This window comes from Motacilla alba, chromosome 10 (assembly GCF_015832195.1).
Source record: "Motacilla alba alba isolate MOTALB_02 chromosome 10, Motacilla_alba_V1.0_pri, whole genome shotgun sequence".
In the NCBI taxonomy this organism is placed as follows: domain Eukaryota; kingdom Metazoa; phylum Chordata; class Aves; order Passeriformes; family Motacillidae; genus Motacilla; species Motacilla alba.
In genome coordinates, this window is record NC_052025.1 from 11,084,192 (window position 1) to 11,103,096 (window position 18,905).

The window sequence follows — 18,905 nt, forward strand, 5'->3', positions numbered from 1 at the left end:
AGTTTAGAAGTTGTGGGAAAGGTTTTATGTTTGCTTGCTTTTACTTCATGTCTGATAACTGGGGGTGTCCCTAGTATTACCTTGGGATATCATGGGAACCCTGAAAGGAAAACTTAGCCAGCAACCAAACACCTTCCAGCTATGGACAGTGGAACCCCTTTTCTGACAGACAACCCTTTCCTGATGTCTGGAACACCAAAATGGAATTTCAATCCCATACACCCAAAGTCCATGTCATTGGGCAGAAAAAGGAGCAGGGTGAATGACACAGACATTTTCACAAGGCTGTGGGATGACACCTCTCCCGTGTACCTGCTCTCTTTACCACATCAGAGGGTTACTGTGGGTGTTGAAGGAGACTTAACTCCTTACCTAATCACTGATGTAAAAGTTCCTATGTCCTTGTTCTGCCAGCTGAAGGTGAGGTTCCATTTCTCTGAGATAGCCATGGCAAAAGTGACAAACCTTTCATGTTCATGATAGCCTGCATCCTCGGGTATTGCTTTGATGTGACCGTTCCTCTCTTCTAGGAAACAGAGAGGAGTAACATTTTCTGAGGGTAAAAACAGCAGCCTAGAAATCTTGTGGAAAAAAACATTCACCGTGGATCTGAGCATTTTATAACACTGCTTTTACACCATTTACCTCATTTTGTTAAATTACATACTCCATTCATCAGAGAGAAGTTGTCTTGCTCCTCTCTAATGAGCTCATTTTGGTGAGTATCCAAAACCTGTGTTTTATGAACCAGTGCTGCATGAGACTTACAAGTATCTAATGGAATTGGATCAAAATGGGGCACTGCACTCACTATGTGTGTCATGATAAGATGAGAATTGGAAATTGGAACTGCAGTTGCCTTAGCATTTTCTAATTTCTTAATCTTTTCCAATCTTTTATTCAAGACTGTGCTTTCATCCCCATTTATAAAAATAAAGCTTAAGTTTATGAAATCATAATTGCCTGTGAAATTCACATGATACTGAATTTTGTATATTACTTTTGTTCATAAGATCTTCCCACTTCATTCATGCTCTTTGCAGAACTGTCTTCTAGGACACAGAGGGTTTTAGTCCCATTTCTCCAGTACCCTGAGATATTTTCCCTGGCAGACAGCAAGTTAACCCAGTTTTCTGCTCTTATTTGGGAGTATTTGGGGTAAGTGCAGTCCCTTCATCTGAAATTCCCACTATTCTTCCAAATGGATGAGATACTTCTCCTTCTGAAGTGTTGCACAGAGTTGTGGTCCTCCTTTCTCTGCCAAAAAGAGGATGAGGCCCTGTCCTCACTTCAAGTCGATGGTAAAAGTCCCAGGGATTTGAGTAAGGCCCAGATTGCATGCAAACCATTTAACAATAGCAATATTAAATTATTCTACAGTCAGTTCCATCTTGAACCTCTCAACCAGCACTGTGTCCTAGTTTGTGTATCGTTCCCATTGATTTACATTATTTTTGTGTAATTTAGTATTCCAGTTGTTTAAGGTATTTTCAGTTCTCTGGAAATGAGAACTATAAATATTCTATCACAGTTAATCAGTTGTCAAGCTTCATAGGTGACATGATCTTTCATTTCCGAGCTGGCTCAGGCACAGGATGTGTAAGGGAGGGTAATTCAGTCCTCATTTAGTATTCACAAGTGTGCCCTTATTGCTGTGGCACGCTTAGGAGCACTCAAAATACTGAAGGCACAGGATCCCTTGGTAGGATTCAAGCTGAGGAATAAAAATATCCACATTCTGTAAATGGGTCTAACTTCTTTAGATGAGAAATTTCTCCTATTCCCACAGGCCTCCTAAAGATATAATTTTTTGATTCCTAGATACAGGGTGAATATCCTTTTCAGAAAGCTGATCTAACAATCAGGACTATGTACCCAGCATTCTGAAAAGCACAGAGCTCACTGGGCTCTTTCTCTCTCTGTGTTTCTGTTCTCTCCTTTTGTTTGGTTTTCACTATTGTTGTCTTCTGCCACTCTATTTTATTTTAGATGTAATTTTATTGCAGAATAAACCTGCTGTTTGGTCTTTTTAAACTATTGTACTTCAAGGTAGTTTTCTCTCTATTTCCCATGGCATATAGTATTAAATAAAATATTCAGTACTGTGATTTTCTCTTTTTTCCAAGTAGACTGATGAAATCTGCATTTTTTTAATCCAGCAGGACTGTGCCATTTCCCTTTTTTCTCCCCTTTGACAAATAACCAACCATTTTCTATCTTTAAATGTTATCCAGGAGTTTAATGAAAATAAGCTTGGGGGAATTCTTGATTTTTACTTTTGAAACAGAGAGTTAGGTTTTTTAATCTCCTGACAAGTGGAGAACTAATGTAATTATAATATCACTGGATATAAAATGTTAGAAAAGAAAGGATTTTAAATAATTTTGTTGAAAACACTCTGATTTGTAGTATTTGTTTTTAAAACCTACTTAATCTGATATCTAATAAATAATTAGGACAAAAGATCTATTTGCCTAAAATAATAAACACTCTTGTCCTTTCAATTAAAATGTCAGAGCTCACAATAAACATGAGACCTTCAACAAGTCCTCCAGCAAGACATCTGATTTCTAAGAAAAAAAGATTTCCTCTCCAGTCTCCTTCAGAAATAAGCCAAACTATTAGGATTAGTTTCTGTGTCTTTAAAAGCAAAAAATAAAAGGCAGAAAGTAATTTAAAAGCAATTAATCAATCTACTTGAAAGTGGATCTCTAATTCTGCAGTTTATTCTTATATTTACTTAGTGCCAGGAAGCACCTGTCTAACTGGAGTCATAGAAGGTTCATGCCCAGTTTCTCCTTCACTTTTTTAAGAGTCATCCTTGAAATATGCAAGTACCAAATCCAAGCAGATGTTTATGTAAATGCAAAGAGCTGTCACTGTCACACTGTGGTATATGTTGCCTTCTCAATGAAGACAAATGCAGCCAACAAAAAATAATTTCAAACAAGATCTCACAGGGAGAAGACCTGGACACGGAAAGAAAGCCAACAAACCAGAACAATGCCCTGCAGTCACCACAGGACTCCAGCCTGGATCTGAGTACCCAGCAAGGTGTTGAAGGCTACAAATGGGAGCAAACCTTGTTCCCTTATCAGATATTTTCCTTTGTACTTACTAGGTAAGACAGATAATCCCAATTCTCCTTCTTAATGTTTTCATTGATGTAGACACTTAGATTATGTCCACTCCACTGTAAAGAAAATTAGTTTGGTCATCTGACAGCTTTTTTCTGTATGTAGTGGGTCTTGCTGCTGTGCTCTGGAATCATGCTGGTTTGAACTGGCTTGGCAGGGGACAGACTGGGACTCTGCAGGTGATGAGTGCTGCATATGAGTGTCCTCACAGCTTGTATTTGAGTCTATTTACTTGTTCTTATGCACAAAAATACAGCTTTTTTGAGCACACGTGCATGAGGGAAGATCTTCATAAAGCTGCTCGAAGGCATGTACCGGTCTCACAGATGATGAGAAAGATCCTGACTTGCTCCTCAAAACTGTACCAAATATGTTCAATGTTTTCCTTCCAATATACAGGGCTTTGCATTTCATATGGCACTTTAGAAGTTATCAGCTTTTTCACTCAAAATGTATTTTGGGGGCTTTCTTTTTAAATCCCCAGAGAAGAAAAAAAGGTTCAATTTCATCTACAAATACAGATTTTGACTCTGGTTTCCTTCCAGGCTTATATCATAAAATTCCTTTTATTTTCATTTTATAAGATGGGAGTTAGAGCAATCAGGCACCAATTATGCAAACGGGGTAGATTAGTTTTCTTTTAAACTAATTCAGATCAAAATTGTTGGTCCTGGCAGGCCAAATTATACAAGAGAAAGGAGAAGGAGAGAACTGTATGTCTTGTCTGTTAGCAACAGGACCCTCATATTGCGACTTGGCTGTCACAGTGATGGTGACAGCCAAGGCTGCAGCAGAGAAGCAGATAATAGGGAAGGGAAAAGATATTCACATTTTTGGTGAAAAAAAGCTTAATTTTCAAACATGCAGAATTGTATGACCATACATTTCAGCAAAACATTTTGCTCACATGTAAATTTCCTTGTAGCTCGGGAGTTTTTAATTCTCAGGCCCTTTCTACCATCTGTAACTCAATCTCTATTTTTTAAAGAAATTGCAGACATCTGTTTAAATACCCATCTCTTCCGTCAGATGGAATTTTGGATTCAAAAATATAAGCTCAAAAATAATACTAAAGTTGGATTTCATTTCCAAGCAACCACAGAGTGGCATTTTCAACACTCCCTTCCCAATCTGCCCACTGTGCTGTGTTGGCTGTGTTGGGCTCTCCAGGACAGCAGCAGTGGGTCCTGAGCTGGCCAAGGGGGTCCTGCTGCATGGGGGCAGAAGGAGATAGGGAGGAGGAAAAGATCCCCCCAGGCTCATTGCATGAGAGGAATGAGGGATGAGAAGGAAATGTGGGATGTTCCTGGAGACTGTAGTGAGAAATGTAGTTTTTTCTTTTTTCAGCCTGTCCTTCTCCAAGTCATCCTGTTTCCCCCCTGCCCTTCTCCAGGGTCTGTGTGTGCCAGCAGGCAGGTCTTTATCCCCCAGCTATCTCCAAGGGTCACTCATCACTGTGTCCCCATTGTCTCTCTCTATAGAGAAAGAGAGGCTGGGGCCAGACATTTTAATTTCCCAGAACTGCTGCCTTGGCTGCTTGTGGGAATTTGTCCCTCAGGCTGGTGCAAAATACCTCATTCTTTGTGTTTCTTTTGGACCCACTCATTGGTGGACTTTAACCTGTAATAATTAATCAATAATAAAAGTGAAGCCAGAGGGCCACAAATCACAATGGTTTTACTACACTAAAAATTCAGATCTCAAAAAGTAAATAAATAGTACTTGACCATAGAATAACAAGATTACAGCTTCCACAAAGAAAGATACCAGGAATACCTTGATGAGAAAATGCATCTTAAAGGCCTCAGTTGGGTTGCAAGTTGAGCTGGGTATCTTCCTGGATAGTTCAAGGAGTGTTTCTGCATTCCTAATTATACCCAATATTACTTTGTTCTGCAACAATAGCTGGATGACAAAATACAGAAATGCTACCAGACAGTGAAATAAACATAACTGCTTTTTTTCTTTTTTCAGTTCAGTATTTTTTTTCTCAGAATGTATCTACTGCCAACACTCTTAAATTCAATCATGCAAAATTCTACATAACAGAAGTTATAAAGTTCTTGTATCTAATGGTAGCACAGATTCCACTTTTCTTGTGAAATGTCATGGTCCTTCGGGGGATGTATAAAATCCATAGTCTTTGAAAAATCAGAGCAAAACTTTATTCAATGCAAATAATTTTTAAAAACCCCAAACATTTTAGAGACAGTTTGCAGCTCAAACACCCAGAGGAGCACGCTCTAGATCCAGAGTCCTTTCCTGGGTTTAGAAGGAAAAGGATGGCAGGCAGCAGCAGCCATGGGTAAGGTTAAACCAAGGTTTTCATCCACAGTTCACTTTGGGCTTTGGAGCCAGGGGAGGGGTCACTGTGCACTACCATGGGAGATGACACCAAACAATTCAGTTTAACACCACAGAACTGGAGCAAAGGGGAGCAGGACACTTAAAACTTCCAGAAAAGCTTTTAACTGTGTTTTGTTTTAATTTAGTCTTTAGCCAACAGATAAATATTAATATACACAAATCAAAACGTTTTCTACATACTTGAGAAAATGAAGTCAACACTACAAAGTATGGATGCCACATATCCTCTATTTTTCATTTACTGTTTCTTTGCGGAAGAGCACATGATTTATGTTGTGAATGTACCAACATTTTTCTAAGTTTAATTTGATCATTTTTGTGCAGGAATAGGCTAATCTTCATCCATACCCACCTTTAATAATATTTATTACTGTTCTTCTGCTCCTCTGACTGAATATTCTTTCCCTGTCCATCTGGTCAGTTCCCTTTTCCCAAAATAGTTCATGACCACTCTTTCCTATATTTGCATGAGAGATGTACTATTATTATATTTGCATGGAAGAAGTTAGGTGATCCTCCAAAAAGGTTTTTCAGTGATATCATTTGTCCAACTTGTAAATGGATTTACAGTTCTAAATGTGACATCATAAGTGGCATGTGACAGAAGATCTATGCAAGAAATATTTTGCAGTCCCCTAGGAATCTAGCCAGAATTGCTCTTTTTTAGATCATGTTTGTTTGCCCAAAATAATTAACACTTGGTCATAGAGAATAACCTGCAGCTATTGTTGCTCAGTATTCAATGTTTTCCCAATATTTAAAGCTGAACTGTAGCTGGATTTAAGAACATGGCTTTTGAGATACAATTCCACAGCATAAGCTGTTCTGGGAAAGAGCAAGAGCCAGCCCTGGAAGCATAACAAAGCATGTTTTGAATGCACAGGACATGCAAAGCCACAAATGCCAGCCAGCACCACATGCTTAAAGCCACATTCAACAAACCAGAATTTCCTCGAGCACAATAACGCCTGCTGTGACAAGTAACTAAACTCTTGAGGAAACAGCTGTTAAAATGCATTTTCATCTCCAGCTAAAGGAATTCTCACTAACAGACACTTTCAACAAGGTGATGCTTTGCATTTTCCTTTGGTTTTATATGCAGGCATCTCAAAGCAATAGCATCCAAACAGAAGCCAGCCCTGGCCCTCATGATACCCACGGAACAAAACCCTTCTTTTGACTTCACTGGGATCATGATTTGGTCATAATTGATTAATCCTCATTCCATTCCTGTGACACAAGGAGGGATACACAGAGATCACTTCACACATCAGTGCAGCATGGTGTTTCTGGAAAATATCAGCTGTTCCAAAACAGAGGAGCCCAGCATGCAGTTTGAAATAGGATGCAATGGCCAACACTATCTTCATCTGGAACAATACAGGAAATGCTGAGTGACATCACTTAAAATAGATTTTAGCCAGCATTCAGGGATTAAGAGACAATTTTCAAAAGGTGCTCTGGGATCTTAAATAACCATAAATAGTCAGAATTTTGTACTGGTGCCTCACTGGAAGAGCAGCAGCACTCGCAGTGTGGTGGCTCCTCATGCCATGGGAGCACGTTGCTTCCTTGCTGGATCACCTGCAGCTTTCAACAGGGCCAGCGGGGCTCCCATGTTCAACAGAGAGCCACCACAAAGTCCTGGCCCCGTGGAATGCAAAATCACAACAGTACTTGGAACCAGTGGAACAAGGATTTCACTCCCTGGAAATAGTCTGTGAGATCTGGCAGCAACATTTCCCATCAGATAGCAACCGTGAGATCTTTGATATCTTATATAACTGCTATCCTTAAATAAATCGTATATCTAGTTCATCATTTTTTTCCCTGATTTAATTAGAATCGTGCTTAGTTCTTCAGGATGGTGAAGTCTTATCTTGCAATATGCTGCAGATGCTGCTGCTTGGAGATTAATGTTTGCTTTTTAATTAAAGTTTTTACTTGAGAGGTTTGTGATATCCCCACACTACCATTTAGGACCAAGAAAATATCTGTGTATTATCCTTAAAATGGGCAGCCACAGCATAACAAGAAACAATCATCTTCAGCATATCACCACGATCTACTATGTGCTTTTCATTTATATGTGAGATTTTCTTAGCTTGTTTTTAATGAGCCTCCATCAGAAGCTCCATCAGAACTATGAATTTACCATGATAATATCTCTATATTTTTTAAGTTTAGACTGTCAAGTAGTCAGCAAGATCTTCTGCACTAGTTCCCCACCAGCACCAGAAAGTTCAGCTGAGCACTGCCATGCTAAGCAGCTGATTGCCTCCACAGCAGAGCTCTGAGGTGGAGTGGGGAAAGGGAAGAAACTGCTACAACTCACAAAAGTGGGAAAGGGAGACCCGAAACGGGGAGGGTGAGCAGGGCCACAGGAACAACAGCACCGTGGAAATGGTCCAGGAGAGGAAACTGCTGCAGGAGCCCGGGGCAAAGATGGGAGAAGGAATTACAGCAGAACTAAGGGAGGCAAAGATGCTGTGCCTTGACATCTGAGGCAGAGGGGTGCCCCAGGAGGGGGTGCAGAGGGGTGGCAGCCAATACATAATCTCCTAAAAGATTAGGAACCCTTGTTTGCTGGAAAGAATGATCTCAAGTCCTAATTTAGTAACAGGAGGGAGAGTTGTTACTGCTCTGAGCAGTGTTGGCCCAGACCCCCAGAAAAACACCAAGCACCACACAGCACAGACATAAACTGAAGAGATAGTGCCTGGTCAAAGAGTTTCCAGGTTCTGTGGAGGGCAAGCACAATGCAGGGATGCACAGAGGAGTGCTCCCAAGAGGGAGGAGACTGCTCAGCCCAGCTTTGCAAAATCCTGCAGGCTTCTCTGCAGCTCAGCTAATTCACTTACACCTTATTTCACTGTAGCACAGTGTGGTCTCAATGCTGATTGGTATGTCAGGAAAATTCTCATTTGCAACTTTTGAAAGCAGTAACTTAACACTAAAAAGACATTCTCAATTTGAGTTAGTACAAAGCTGGCCTATAGTTCAGCCCTTGCTCTCTCTAATGGCCTTTAAACTTAAGAGGAGCTGCAAAGAACATTCAGGAACTCTCCTTACAAGAGAAAGAAGGGAGATCAGTTCCTGTGCTAACAGCTTCTTGGTAAAGTCATCTGGGGAGAGCCATGTTTAGTAAATGATGGAGGGAGCATTACTTAGGTCAGGTTCCACTGACCTCAGCCTTGAGAGGGAACAAGACCCTGAAATGCAGTTCTACTTCAGTGCCTTTAGCAGAGCCTGAACCTGTGTTCACCCCTACACATAAATAGGACAGGCGGAAGCAGGGGCTTCATGGCACATCTATGGGCACGTTTCAGACCTGGGCCTCAGAGTGAGCCTCAGGGCAATGCTCCAGTGCCCACAGAATGTCCTCCTTTTGAGAAGGGAGACTGGGAGTAAAACAGGAGACCTAGACTTTGTATCTGAGGCAACTGACTGGAGCGCAACAGGCAAACTGCATCAAGTGTCCAACCCAGGAGAAACGCTACACCTTTGCTGAAAGGCATAACCACTTCCCCCTGCTAGATCCTGGGCTTTGCAAGGATCTGAGTTTCTGATTTAAACACAGCAGCAATTGCTACCAGATGTGCATGTCGGGGCCCTGAATGCACTGACAGCCCTTAATTGGCATGACCAGCCCTGGGCCCCCCCTGCCCCAGGCACGGGGCCCTCGGTCCCTGCCCAGCCCTGCTGTGCCTGCTCATCTGGGCAGTGACCCGCGTGCTGACCTGAATTTCTGCCTTGCCTTGGACTTGTCTCATCCCCGTGAACTTGTCTGCCCCGCTGAACTCCATCGGCTGCCAAGCCTGGCCAGCCCTGCTTAGGGGCTGTGGGATGGGCCCCTACCCTGCCAGCCATGCTGCCCTCCTGTCCCTCTCTGACAGCAAAGAGGAAATGCTTTCAATTCCCCTTCCAAACTCAGATGGGTGCTACTAATTTGTATTTAACTTACAAGTTGGTGTTTCCATACTGCAGAGGATTTGAATGTTTAAGACTGGAGATGGACAAAAGAAATGAGACAAAACTGAAATTAAATATCCAACTGTAAAAGAAAATTGAGTAGGAATAAAATCTAGTGCTAGAAACTTCTGCAAGTACCTTCTTTATATTTTGCAACTGTCTGAACAATAGGTAATCCATGGTAGCGCTGATTCACACATCCCCACTTGCAGAATTACTTGACATCTAAAAAGCATCTGAGTTGGAGTTGAGACAGCGTGATGATCATGATGAGTTTGATATCTAAGCGTTTGGCTACTCCATTTTCAAGCAGTTCCACAGAAGTACACTTAAAGTGCCTGAATATTCCTCCCACTTTTTCTCTTCTTGTTTTTTTCTTTCCAATTTGTACAGTACCTACATCTAGGAAATGACATAACCTGTGCACCAGATGTGCTGTGTAAAACTTCTGCCTGCCCCCCAGCCCCAGCATGTGTGCCCCATGGGGTCTAACCCACCTCCACCCCAAATGAGGAACATATGGAGCACCATGAATGGCAGCAGCAAGACTTCTCTTTGAACTACATTCCTCCCATCAAAGGGTCCTCTGTCTTGCCTTCTTCTTCTCCATTCCTCTGGGTAATCACGAGGAAAGAACTGAACATTTGGAAAAGCCTCCTGGGGACAAATTCATTGCTAGTGTAACTCTGCTGAAGTTAATGGTGTTGCACCTTAGATTAAAATGGCACCATAATATTAAAAACCAGAGACAGCATACTACCCTGTAATTACTGTCTAAGAGAGAAAAAAAAATAATAAAAATGATTCATTCTTATAGACCCCAAAGGGCATAGCTGGCTTAGTCAGTTTAAAGGTGAAAATAAAAGAAGGCAGCTAGAATGTAGTGATTTTAAATTTGTATGTATGTTTATAAATATGGATAAATGACAGTCAGATCTTAAGAGCAATATACTAGAAATATAATTTAACATGACTGTGATTTTCAAAGACAGACAACAGAAGTAGCTCTTAGGGAAATTAAAGGCCTTCTTTCATACTGGCATAAATTAGGAAGCAAGCACTCTTATAAACTTAATGCAAAGGAATTGGGCCCCGCAGCACCAAAATTGTTATTCTGTAACACAATCGAGCACCAAGAATTGCATTTTCCCCTTTTTTAAAAAGGGACAATGTTATTTTTTTTAGCCAGTTAACATTTAAAGGTCATTGTTACCGGAAAGAAACATTTCTTGTATTAAGTTTAGTGAAGTCGCTAGATATGTGCAGTCTGTTCCTTTATGGACTTCACTTTACAATGCCATATGGAGGTGTGTGAAAGACACTCTGAAGCTCAGTGATACTGTACAGTAAAAGCAGAGCAGAGATCTGACAGAAGAGCTGCATGGGCTTCAGAGGCATTTGTCAGCAGCAGCTGTTGTATTTCCGTCTTTCTTGTTATTTAAGTGAGGTTCATCTAGGCAATAATCCCTTCCAGACAAAGGAATAAAATTCCATGATGAGAACTCATCTTCTGAGCACAGGAGGTCCTAGAGAAAGAGCACAGCCCCCAGTATTTCTGCAGATTGGCTAAGCAGTATCTCTGCTTACCTCTCTTACCTCTCAGTGCAATGAATGATGGAGCAAACACCTGGCGCTTGTTATTGCTCAGCTGTCCCCTGGTGGTCTGACAGCCTCTTGTGCCCACAGAAACACAGCTTTCCTTTATGGGTAATCAATAACAGGGCTGCCACGCATGCCCTTTGTACCTGCTGGAGCCAGAACACAAAGTCTTACTCTCCCTAGCTGTGCCAGACATCACCATTTCCTAGAATAAATTACCTGGGGAAATCAGGTTTCCTTGTACAAACAAACCAGGCTTTCAGTTACACAGTAACTGAGACATTCAAAAATAACGGGGGGAGAGGGAAATTGGCTGACAGGAAACCACTGAGGAGTTTCAGCAAGCTAAGAAAAAAATCAGGGTTTTGAAGACAAACTTTCACCAAAATATTTTCTGAAATGTTACTTTGTTATTAAAAATCCCCAGCAGGATCCGTAACCATCTTTGGAGGCTTTGCTGCTTATTTGTTTATAGACAAATATTCCCTCAATCAGACAGGCCCCAATTACAAGGGATGTTAGTTTCTTAGTGATTTGTCAAAGTAGATATTAACACTAGAGAAAAATAATTCCTCCTGTTTAAAGATATAGAAATGCCCCCCCCCAAAAAAAATTAGTTCTCCTTTTTCCTTGCTACTGAGATAGACACATGCTGACTTTTCATTAAAAATGTCACAGCTGTCAAGCTCTACTGAGACAGCAATGAACACAGTCTTAAAGATAACAGAAAATTGCAAAATATATAAGATTTTAAACAAATAAATTCTGAACAATGTTTTCCTTTTGCTCCTTGGTACAGGCTGGTTATCCTGTAGAGCAGACCTACCTCTTTACCTAAGAACTGTCTGTAATAAGAAGGTCTAGAAATTAATTTTCAAATGAAAGTTGAGTATGAAGAAAATACATGAGTCCAGAAGCTGGGGATTTAGGCAAAATATCAAATACAAAGTTCTGTGACAGAACAGCATGAGTTATCAAGGATTAATAGCTACAAAAACCCCTGTCATTTTCCATTGTTCCAAGGCAAACAAGACTTTGGTAGTTTTAGCACATACTCCTTTGTTCAGCCAGGAAGATCCATTCTACAAAAGCTTAATTAATTTCCAATAGGCTACAAGGAAAAAGTCTTAGTTTAAAATTTAGAAGATAAGACTTTGTCTAACAGCACATTATTTAACATTATGAAATCCACAGTAAAAAAATAAACCCTTTGAGGCTTTATCACACTGCAGTAGACTTCAGAAATGCTGATTATGAGATCGTGTTCACACAAAAACAACACATTAATTACCCAGAGAGCCTTGAAGTGAGCAGAAAGATTGCAAGAGTGGATTATCGATTTCTCTGTCTTGACAACACTTGGAGCTTGACCTTTTAAGCACTCAGGCACCTAGTCTGTAGGTATGTGCTATGTGAGGCATTTTGTGGGTGTTGAAAGTTCTACTCAGTGACAATACTCATTTCTGAGTGCCTTTATTCCTTTAAAAATCATCTGTCACTTCAGGTTTTTATATGCAGTTTGAATTTCAGAATAACATCTATGAGAAATCTTAGGTTATTGCTTGGATCATTATCTCCTTCTTGATATAACCCAAAGCAGCCATAGAGACATTTGACAAAAAAGAACCAAAGCAAAAGTATCATGTATAAATATATATTATATATAATTGTGTGCCACTCTGGTTTAGCTGTTCCCTACAAGTGTTTTTCTATGCAAAATATGCTAATGAGAGCACCTTTCCAATACTGTAATTTGTGAAATATACTGCTTATAGGATTACAAGGGGCTCATGCCTTCAACAGAACTTATATTTATGCCTAAATTATGTACATGTATGGATGACTTGAGTCTATAATTAAAAGTTTAATATTAAGTTTGACCTTTTAATGAAAAATGTCACCCATGAAACAGCAGACTAGAGACTCAAAAATAAAGAAGTGTGTACCTTTTATTAAGAATCATCTCCTTAACTTTATGCATGAAATCCTCTGTAGACACACCTGAAACTGCAATATCCAGTGATCAAAATGAAACATGTCTGGAGAAGAAATAAAATCCTTCTTACTTCTGCCCATTTCAAAGAGGCAGTCAGTAAGAGAGGGATTATAAGGGGAAAAACTTAAATAAAAAGATATTATTTTTCAGCCTCAATGACAATTTGTTTGGCTTAGAACTAGCTGTCCAGGCTAAGGTGTTTGCATTATGCTGTTTGGATTGAGGTCATCGTCTTCTGTTCTGCAAGTGACATACACACCTGCTGCAGATCTCACAGGAGAGCAGATTGTAATTATTGCTGTTTATATCAAACAAAGGGCACTTATTCATTCTAATATTTTTGGAGAGTTGGTTACTGCTATTGCTGTTGCTGGGGTATTTTGTTTCAAGTGATCTACCTGATTATTAGTCTTTATGCTTTGCTAGTGCCTGCGAGCAATAGAATCTCTAGCAGAGCTTGTAAAAAACCATTGCTTTCTGAAAGGGTCCTATAAAAAAACCATTTCTTATACACAGCACAAGAGACCGTTTAAAAAATCATTGGCTTAAGTGTTGTGGAAATTAGTCAGCACTGCAAAGACACGGGCACTGTGGGAACAAGGCCAACTGGGGACCAGGGACACCGACACCATTTCTGCTGCGGGAAGGTCTTGATGCCCCCAGCCCTAACCTCACCCGTATGAAAGGTGACAAGCCTGAAGTTCTGAGGCTCACACATAACTTCATCTCTATGAAGGGTGACAAGACTGACCGCTATCTGCAGCACTGGGTGGCAGCTTAAATGTGTTGCTGGTGCAGGCGCCACCACAGAATTATTTTGGTTGACACGGAGGTATTTGCCTGCCAAAAAGCTTCACGTCATCTTACCTTCCTCACGTAGCAGTCAACACATCCCGAAGCTTTTTTTATAACAGAAATACACTTAAATGGCATTGCAGACAGCCACAGACGCCATGCTGATTTCACCTTTTTCATTGCACTTTTCAGTGAAAACCCAAACATTTCAGGTGTCACCTCCTTAGAACCCGCGTGGCAGCGAAGGACAGCGCCACACAAGCCTCAGTACTGCTCCTGCTAACGGCCTGGTACCCAACCCTAACCGCAGGAATCGCTGCTTCCCCCCCTGCCCGCTCCGCCCGTCCCGGTGTGTCCCGCCCCGGTGTGCTCTGTCCCGCCCCAGTGTCCCGTGTCCCGCCCCGGTGTGCCCCGTCCCGTCCCGGTGTCCCGTGTCCCGCCCCGGGGTCCCGTGTCCCAGCCCAGCGTCCCCTCTCCCGCCCCGGCGCGGGAAGCGGCGGGGCCCGGCCCGGAAGAGGCGGGATCGCGGCGGCGGCTCCGGCGGCTGAGGCGCGGTGAGGGGCGGCGGGGCTGATGCGGGGAAGGGAGGGAGGCTGTGAGGGAGGAGGGAGCGGGAGCGACCCCCGCGTCCTCCCTCAGCTCCGTCCGGCCCGCTGTGAGGGGAGGGGGCTCCGGCAGAGTGCCCCTGGGGCAGCCAGCCCCCTCCGCCGCGCTCTGCTTGGCCTTGGGTGCAGGAGGGTGCCGGGTGTCCCCGGCACGGGCCCCCGCGGGATGAATGTGTTATTAACAGGATAAACTGTTATTTATGGAGGGGAGCACCTCCAGCTGCTCAGGGGAAGCTGTAGCGGGTCCCCAGGGCAGCGCTACCCCCGCCGCCCTCGCCCCGACTGCCATAGACTTGAGGAGCGAAGTTCCTTAGAGATAGCCCGTAATAAAAAACGAACGAGGTTAGCTCCTGGCGGAGGAAAGGATGAGTTATTCCTGCAGGAATAACTCCTCCACCTGCCTCAGGGAAGTGTGCGCTGTGCCGCTGGCGGGGGAAGGCTGCCCAGGGGCTCTGGGGCAGCAGAGGCCATGTCTGAGGCTGCTGCCGGGGAGCGGGGGCCGCAGGAGCGCTGCAGGATCCCCCGAGAGCACCCCACTGACCTGGGGCCCAGCGGGCACCAGCCCCAGACTGGGCGAGGTCATTGAGGGTGTGTATTTTGTATATTTTAGCTCTTGGGGTCCTGCCAGCGAATCTTTGGGAGACAGCAGAAGAGCTTATTCTGGGAGTCCAGAGCCAGATGCTGTAAATGCTCTAAATTACGTGGGGCTCATTAAAGCAGTGGGCTTAGAGCCTTTCTGATTCGCTATTAAGAGCAGATTGTGTTGATGGACAGTACCAGGTAACACCAACATGTGAATGGCAAATGCATATATACAAAAATAAGGAAACTAAGGCCTTAAACCCAAGTCCCATCAGACAAGCATATTATGAGGTAATTTAGCATCCTCTGAAGTGCTGACCTTTCCCTGAATCAAGTTACTAACACATTACTCTGAATATATCTGGTTATTTTGCCTGTCTTGCTGGTTATGTGTATCTGTAGGCTTTGCATGATATTCTACCTTAGCAAACTTTTGAAGCTGATTGTAGGAATTGTTTTCCTGTCAAAAGTCGGTGTCAGGAGTAGATGGAGAGCATGTTCTGAAGTACTTTTTTCTGTAAGGTATCTATGCTGTCTTCCCAAAACCCAACAGCTGTGTTAATCTGAGTGTAACTTTTCCTTGTCCTTCATTTTCACCACATGGATTTTGGTGGCTATTACAATGAGAGTCTTCATACATTGCTAAAGCCACTTTTGTTGTATTCTGTTTAAAGTTTTCAGAATGACCTCCTTGGCTGACATGCCCCCAAATTATGAGATGATGTTTGCTCATCGATTCACATCGGATGATGAAGAATACCAAGAATATCTAAAACGCCCTGCAGACCCCCCTCCTATTGTTGAAGAATGGAGAAACAGATCTGGTGGCAACCAGAGAAACAGAGACCGGTACTGGTTTTTCTTTTTAATTGTGCTCATTTCACAAATACACTTAAATGATAATTGATTTCAGAAGTACAGGAGTCTGTTCTTTTCATTGAAGTATTTCCTTGTTACTCTGTAGGTTTAAGAGGAAATACAGTCTTTGAAAAGTAATGAAGTTTTACATTTTCTCTGTATCGACTGGCAAAGTTTTTGCCTTGTGTATAAAAGAACTAAATTATTTGCTTTTTACTAAAGAACCACTGAACCTATTGCCCTGGAGTTTTTTATTATTCAGCCAGAAACATTTTTCCAGAGGGGAAAGATGAGATTTCTGCAAAACTAAGCAGCCTATCTTATGTTGGATGATAACTGGCAGGAAGATGTGCAAAGCAACAAGCTGCTAGTGTGATTATCTGTTACGAGCTGTCCAGAAAGCATTTCATTTGTAAGCTAAATATTTGCTGTGTTTTTCAAGATTAGCCTGTAATTCTTTTATTCAGTAGAAGTGACTGGAAAATCAATCATCCAGTCTGTCTGGCAAGTACATTGTTACCTGCCAAAGCAAAATACTTTGAATTATTTCTTCAAGATGTAATTGCAGCTTTTTACTTAATTTTGGACAGATTTTTGAGGGACTGAAGAACAACAATTACAGCATATAGTACATTTGGGAATACTCATGAATTTCTTACACAACACAGCCTTTAATATAAAATAGTTAAACTCAGTCTAGCCAACAACTGGAAAAACTCCTTAGCTAAATATCTAAATAGGATTTGTGCCTTATCTGAAGAAAAGGAGGACAACATTGTAACTTTTTCTCACCTTTGAAGCTTGTCATTAAGTAAAACACAGAATCACAGGTTAAAAACAGGTGATAGTTTAAGATGTTCTTAAAAACTTCATGGCTCTTTGAACTGATGAACTCTTACACCTACACTATGGTCACAAAGTGAACTTTTTGCAGATGTTGCTTGTCTGCACCACACCATTTGCAAACAAAATACTATGAGGCAGCTAAAGCCTTGATAGGAATTGAGATAGGGCTGAAAAGACAAAAATTGAAGTTGAACAATGGCTAAGTACAACTGATAAAGCAGCAGTGTTTTAGCAGTTGTATGTATTTGAGGGAATATTCAAATTCCAGGACTCAGTGCTGTTAGGTGGCTGTAACTGTACTGAAGTCTGCTTTGCCAAAGCTTTCAGCCTTGAAGCTGCTGGATGGAACCTGGCTTTGATGCACTACAGATGTGCCTTGGGGTTGATTTTTAGATTTATGGTCAGTTTGAGTCTCTCTTAAAATTTCCAGCAGTTCACCTAATGCCTGGGAATACTTTGTGTTAGGAAATAGACTGTCCAAATGTTGTGTTGTGTAAGAAATTCATGAGTGATCTCAGATGACTGTAGGTATGTTTTCATGAGTTTGTCATATATACATACAAATATTTGAGTGTATTAACAGTTACATGACAGTTTTCATGAAAACTGCCAAATGTAAGGGTTCATTATAATTCATTTTTTTAGACTTGATATAATTTATGTCAGACTTTGATCTGTTTTCTCATTGCAGGTTTCAAGATGGCAGATACTTTAGAGGGGACAGATACAACTGGCAAGGTGACTACAGATTTAATCAGAGGCCAGATAGAGGCTGGGGTAACAACTACCAGCAGCACAGACAAGGCCAATCCTACTCATCCCACTACGGACAATATGGCTACAACTCCTACAACCCAGGGCCTCGTTACCATCCCTACTGATATCCTTGTGGGCTGAAAGTCCAGTGATGCTATATAACAAATTCAGTTAGATTTTAGTTTTCTTATTTTTTCCACTGTTTTATAGATAACTGAAGAATCAGTGTTACAAGTGCAGTGCTGTTTTTCTGTCGTGTGAAATGAAAAAGGGAACTCCTTTTATGAATAGTAAAAGCGTATTATATGGGGTTTGTTTAAAGGCTGTAGATTTTAGATTAAATTTTTATCTCCTTCTTTTGTCTGAATATGTATTGTGAAGGTTTTTCTTCCATCACTGAGATTTCTCTGTTCTATTTTAGAAACCAAAACAGGTGAGGGAAGGACGGGATAGCTGTGGTTTGTATGCAGCCTGTAGCAGTGGCACATTGCCTTAAGATAGCTCTTTTTGAAACTAACATACTGTGTCTTTCTGTGGAGAGAATTTCTTAGTTTGGCTTTTTACTGTGAGAAGCTCAGTTTGGTTTGAATTTCAGATGCCTTAAAACTGAGAAGAGAGATCCTATTACTGAAATATTTTATGGGGTCACCATACTGTCTGTTGGCTCAATGGCTTCAACGCATTTGCAGTATTCCTCCTGAAGTGTGGTCTAAAAGTTGGATAAAAAATAAGTAGTTAAATTTGCATCTTCTTGTAGCAGTTCAGTGATATATAAGTTTTACCTGAGAAAGAATATTGAACTTAGATTAATCTGTGTCATCTTCAAATAAATTCGGTGTGTGCAAAATAAATTTTGGAATTCCCATTTCAGTAAAGCTGTAAAACTTTGATGCTGTTGTAGTTTGTATGAAATACTTTGTGCATGTTATAGAAAAAAAGAACTATGATCAGTACTGGTCTGTACTTTTTTCTGTATGGGAAAATAGCATAAACAGTGCAGAGTGTTACTCAGTTCTTAGAATTTAAGATTTATGGGGTTTTTTAAGTATTCACACAATAAAAGTATAGTTCACATGAAAGGATGTTTCTGAGTATTTCTGAAACCTACTTTTGAGACATTCAGGACTGCAACATTGTCTCCTCAGCCACCAGCTGAACAAGGAGCTGCACTGACAGCTAAGTGCTGACATTGGACAGCTGTGGGCTTAAGTCCCAACAATGGCCTACTCAGCTGCAGTCAGAAGGATGAGACACATTGTGATTAATTAGAAATCTGGAGTGTTAATCCACTATCCACATTTTGCTGTAATAGGGTCAGAGTTCCCTGTTTCCCCATTTATGTGATCAGCTAATTTGTATCAAGGGAGCAGTGTGTGTCTTTGTACTTGACAT

General features: G+C 41.4%; 1 protein-coding gene and 1 long non-coding RNA gene across 3 annotated transcripts; one reads left to right on the forward strand and one right to left on the reverse strand.

Annotated features, from left to right (window-relative positions):
* Nucleotides 1-535: 535 nt before the first annotated feature.
* Nucleotides 536-14,187, reverse strand: LOC119704963. The gene is made up of 3 exons (XR_005258105.1): nucleotides 13,939-14,187; nucleotides 11,073-11,224; nucleotides 536-6,874 (listed from the first exon to the last, which is right to left on the reverse strand). It is a non-coding gene; the product is annotated as an uncharacterized LOC119704963 (long non-coding RNA).
* A 111-nt stretch (nucleotides 14,188-14,298) lies between these two features.
* RAMAC (RNA guanine-7 methyltransferase activating subunit) lies at nucleotides 14,299-18,592 on the forward strand. 2 transcript variants are annotated; one of them, XM_038147553.1, is made up of 3 exons: nucleotides 14,299-14,415; nucleotides 15,728-15,902; nucleotides 17,449-18,592. In XM_038147553.1, exons 2-3 carry the CDS (start codon nucleotides 15,736-15,738, stop codon nucleotides 17,636-17,638), a joined length of 357 nt encoding a protein of 118 aa, XP_038003481.1. In that variant the 5' UTR covers nucleotides 14,299-14,415; nucleotides 15,728-15,735; the 3' UTR covers nucleotides 17,639-18,592. The 2 variants fall into 2 exon arrangements, with proteins under 2 accessions (XP_038003481.1, XP_038003483.1); XM_038147555.1 differs by lacking the exon at nucleotides 14,299-14,415 and adding an exon at nucleotides 14,481-15,344.
* The last annotated feature ends 313 nt before the right edge of the window (nucleotides 18,593-18,905 follow it).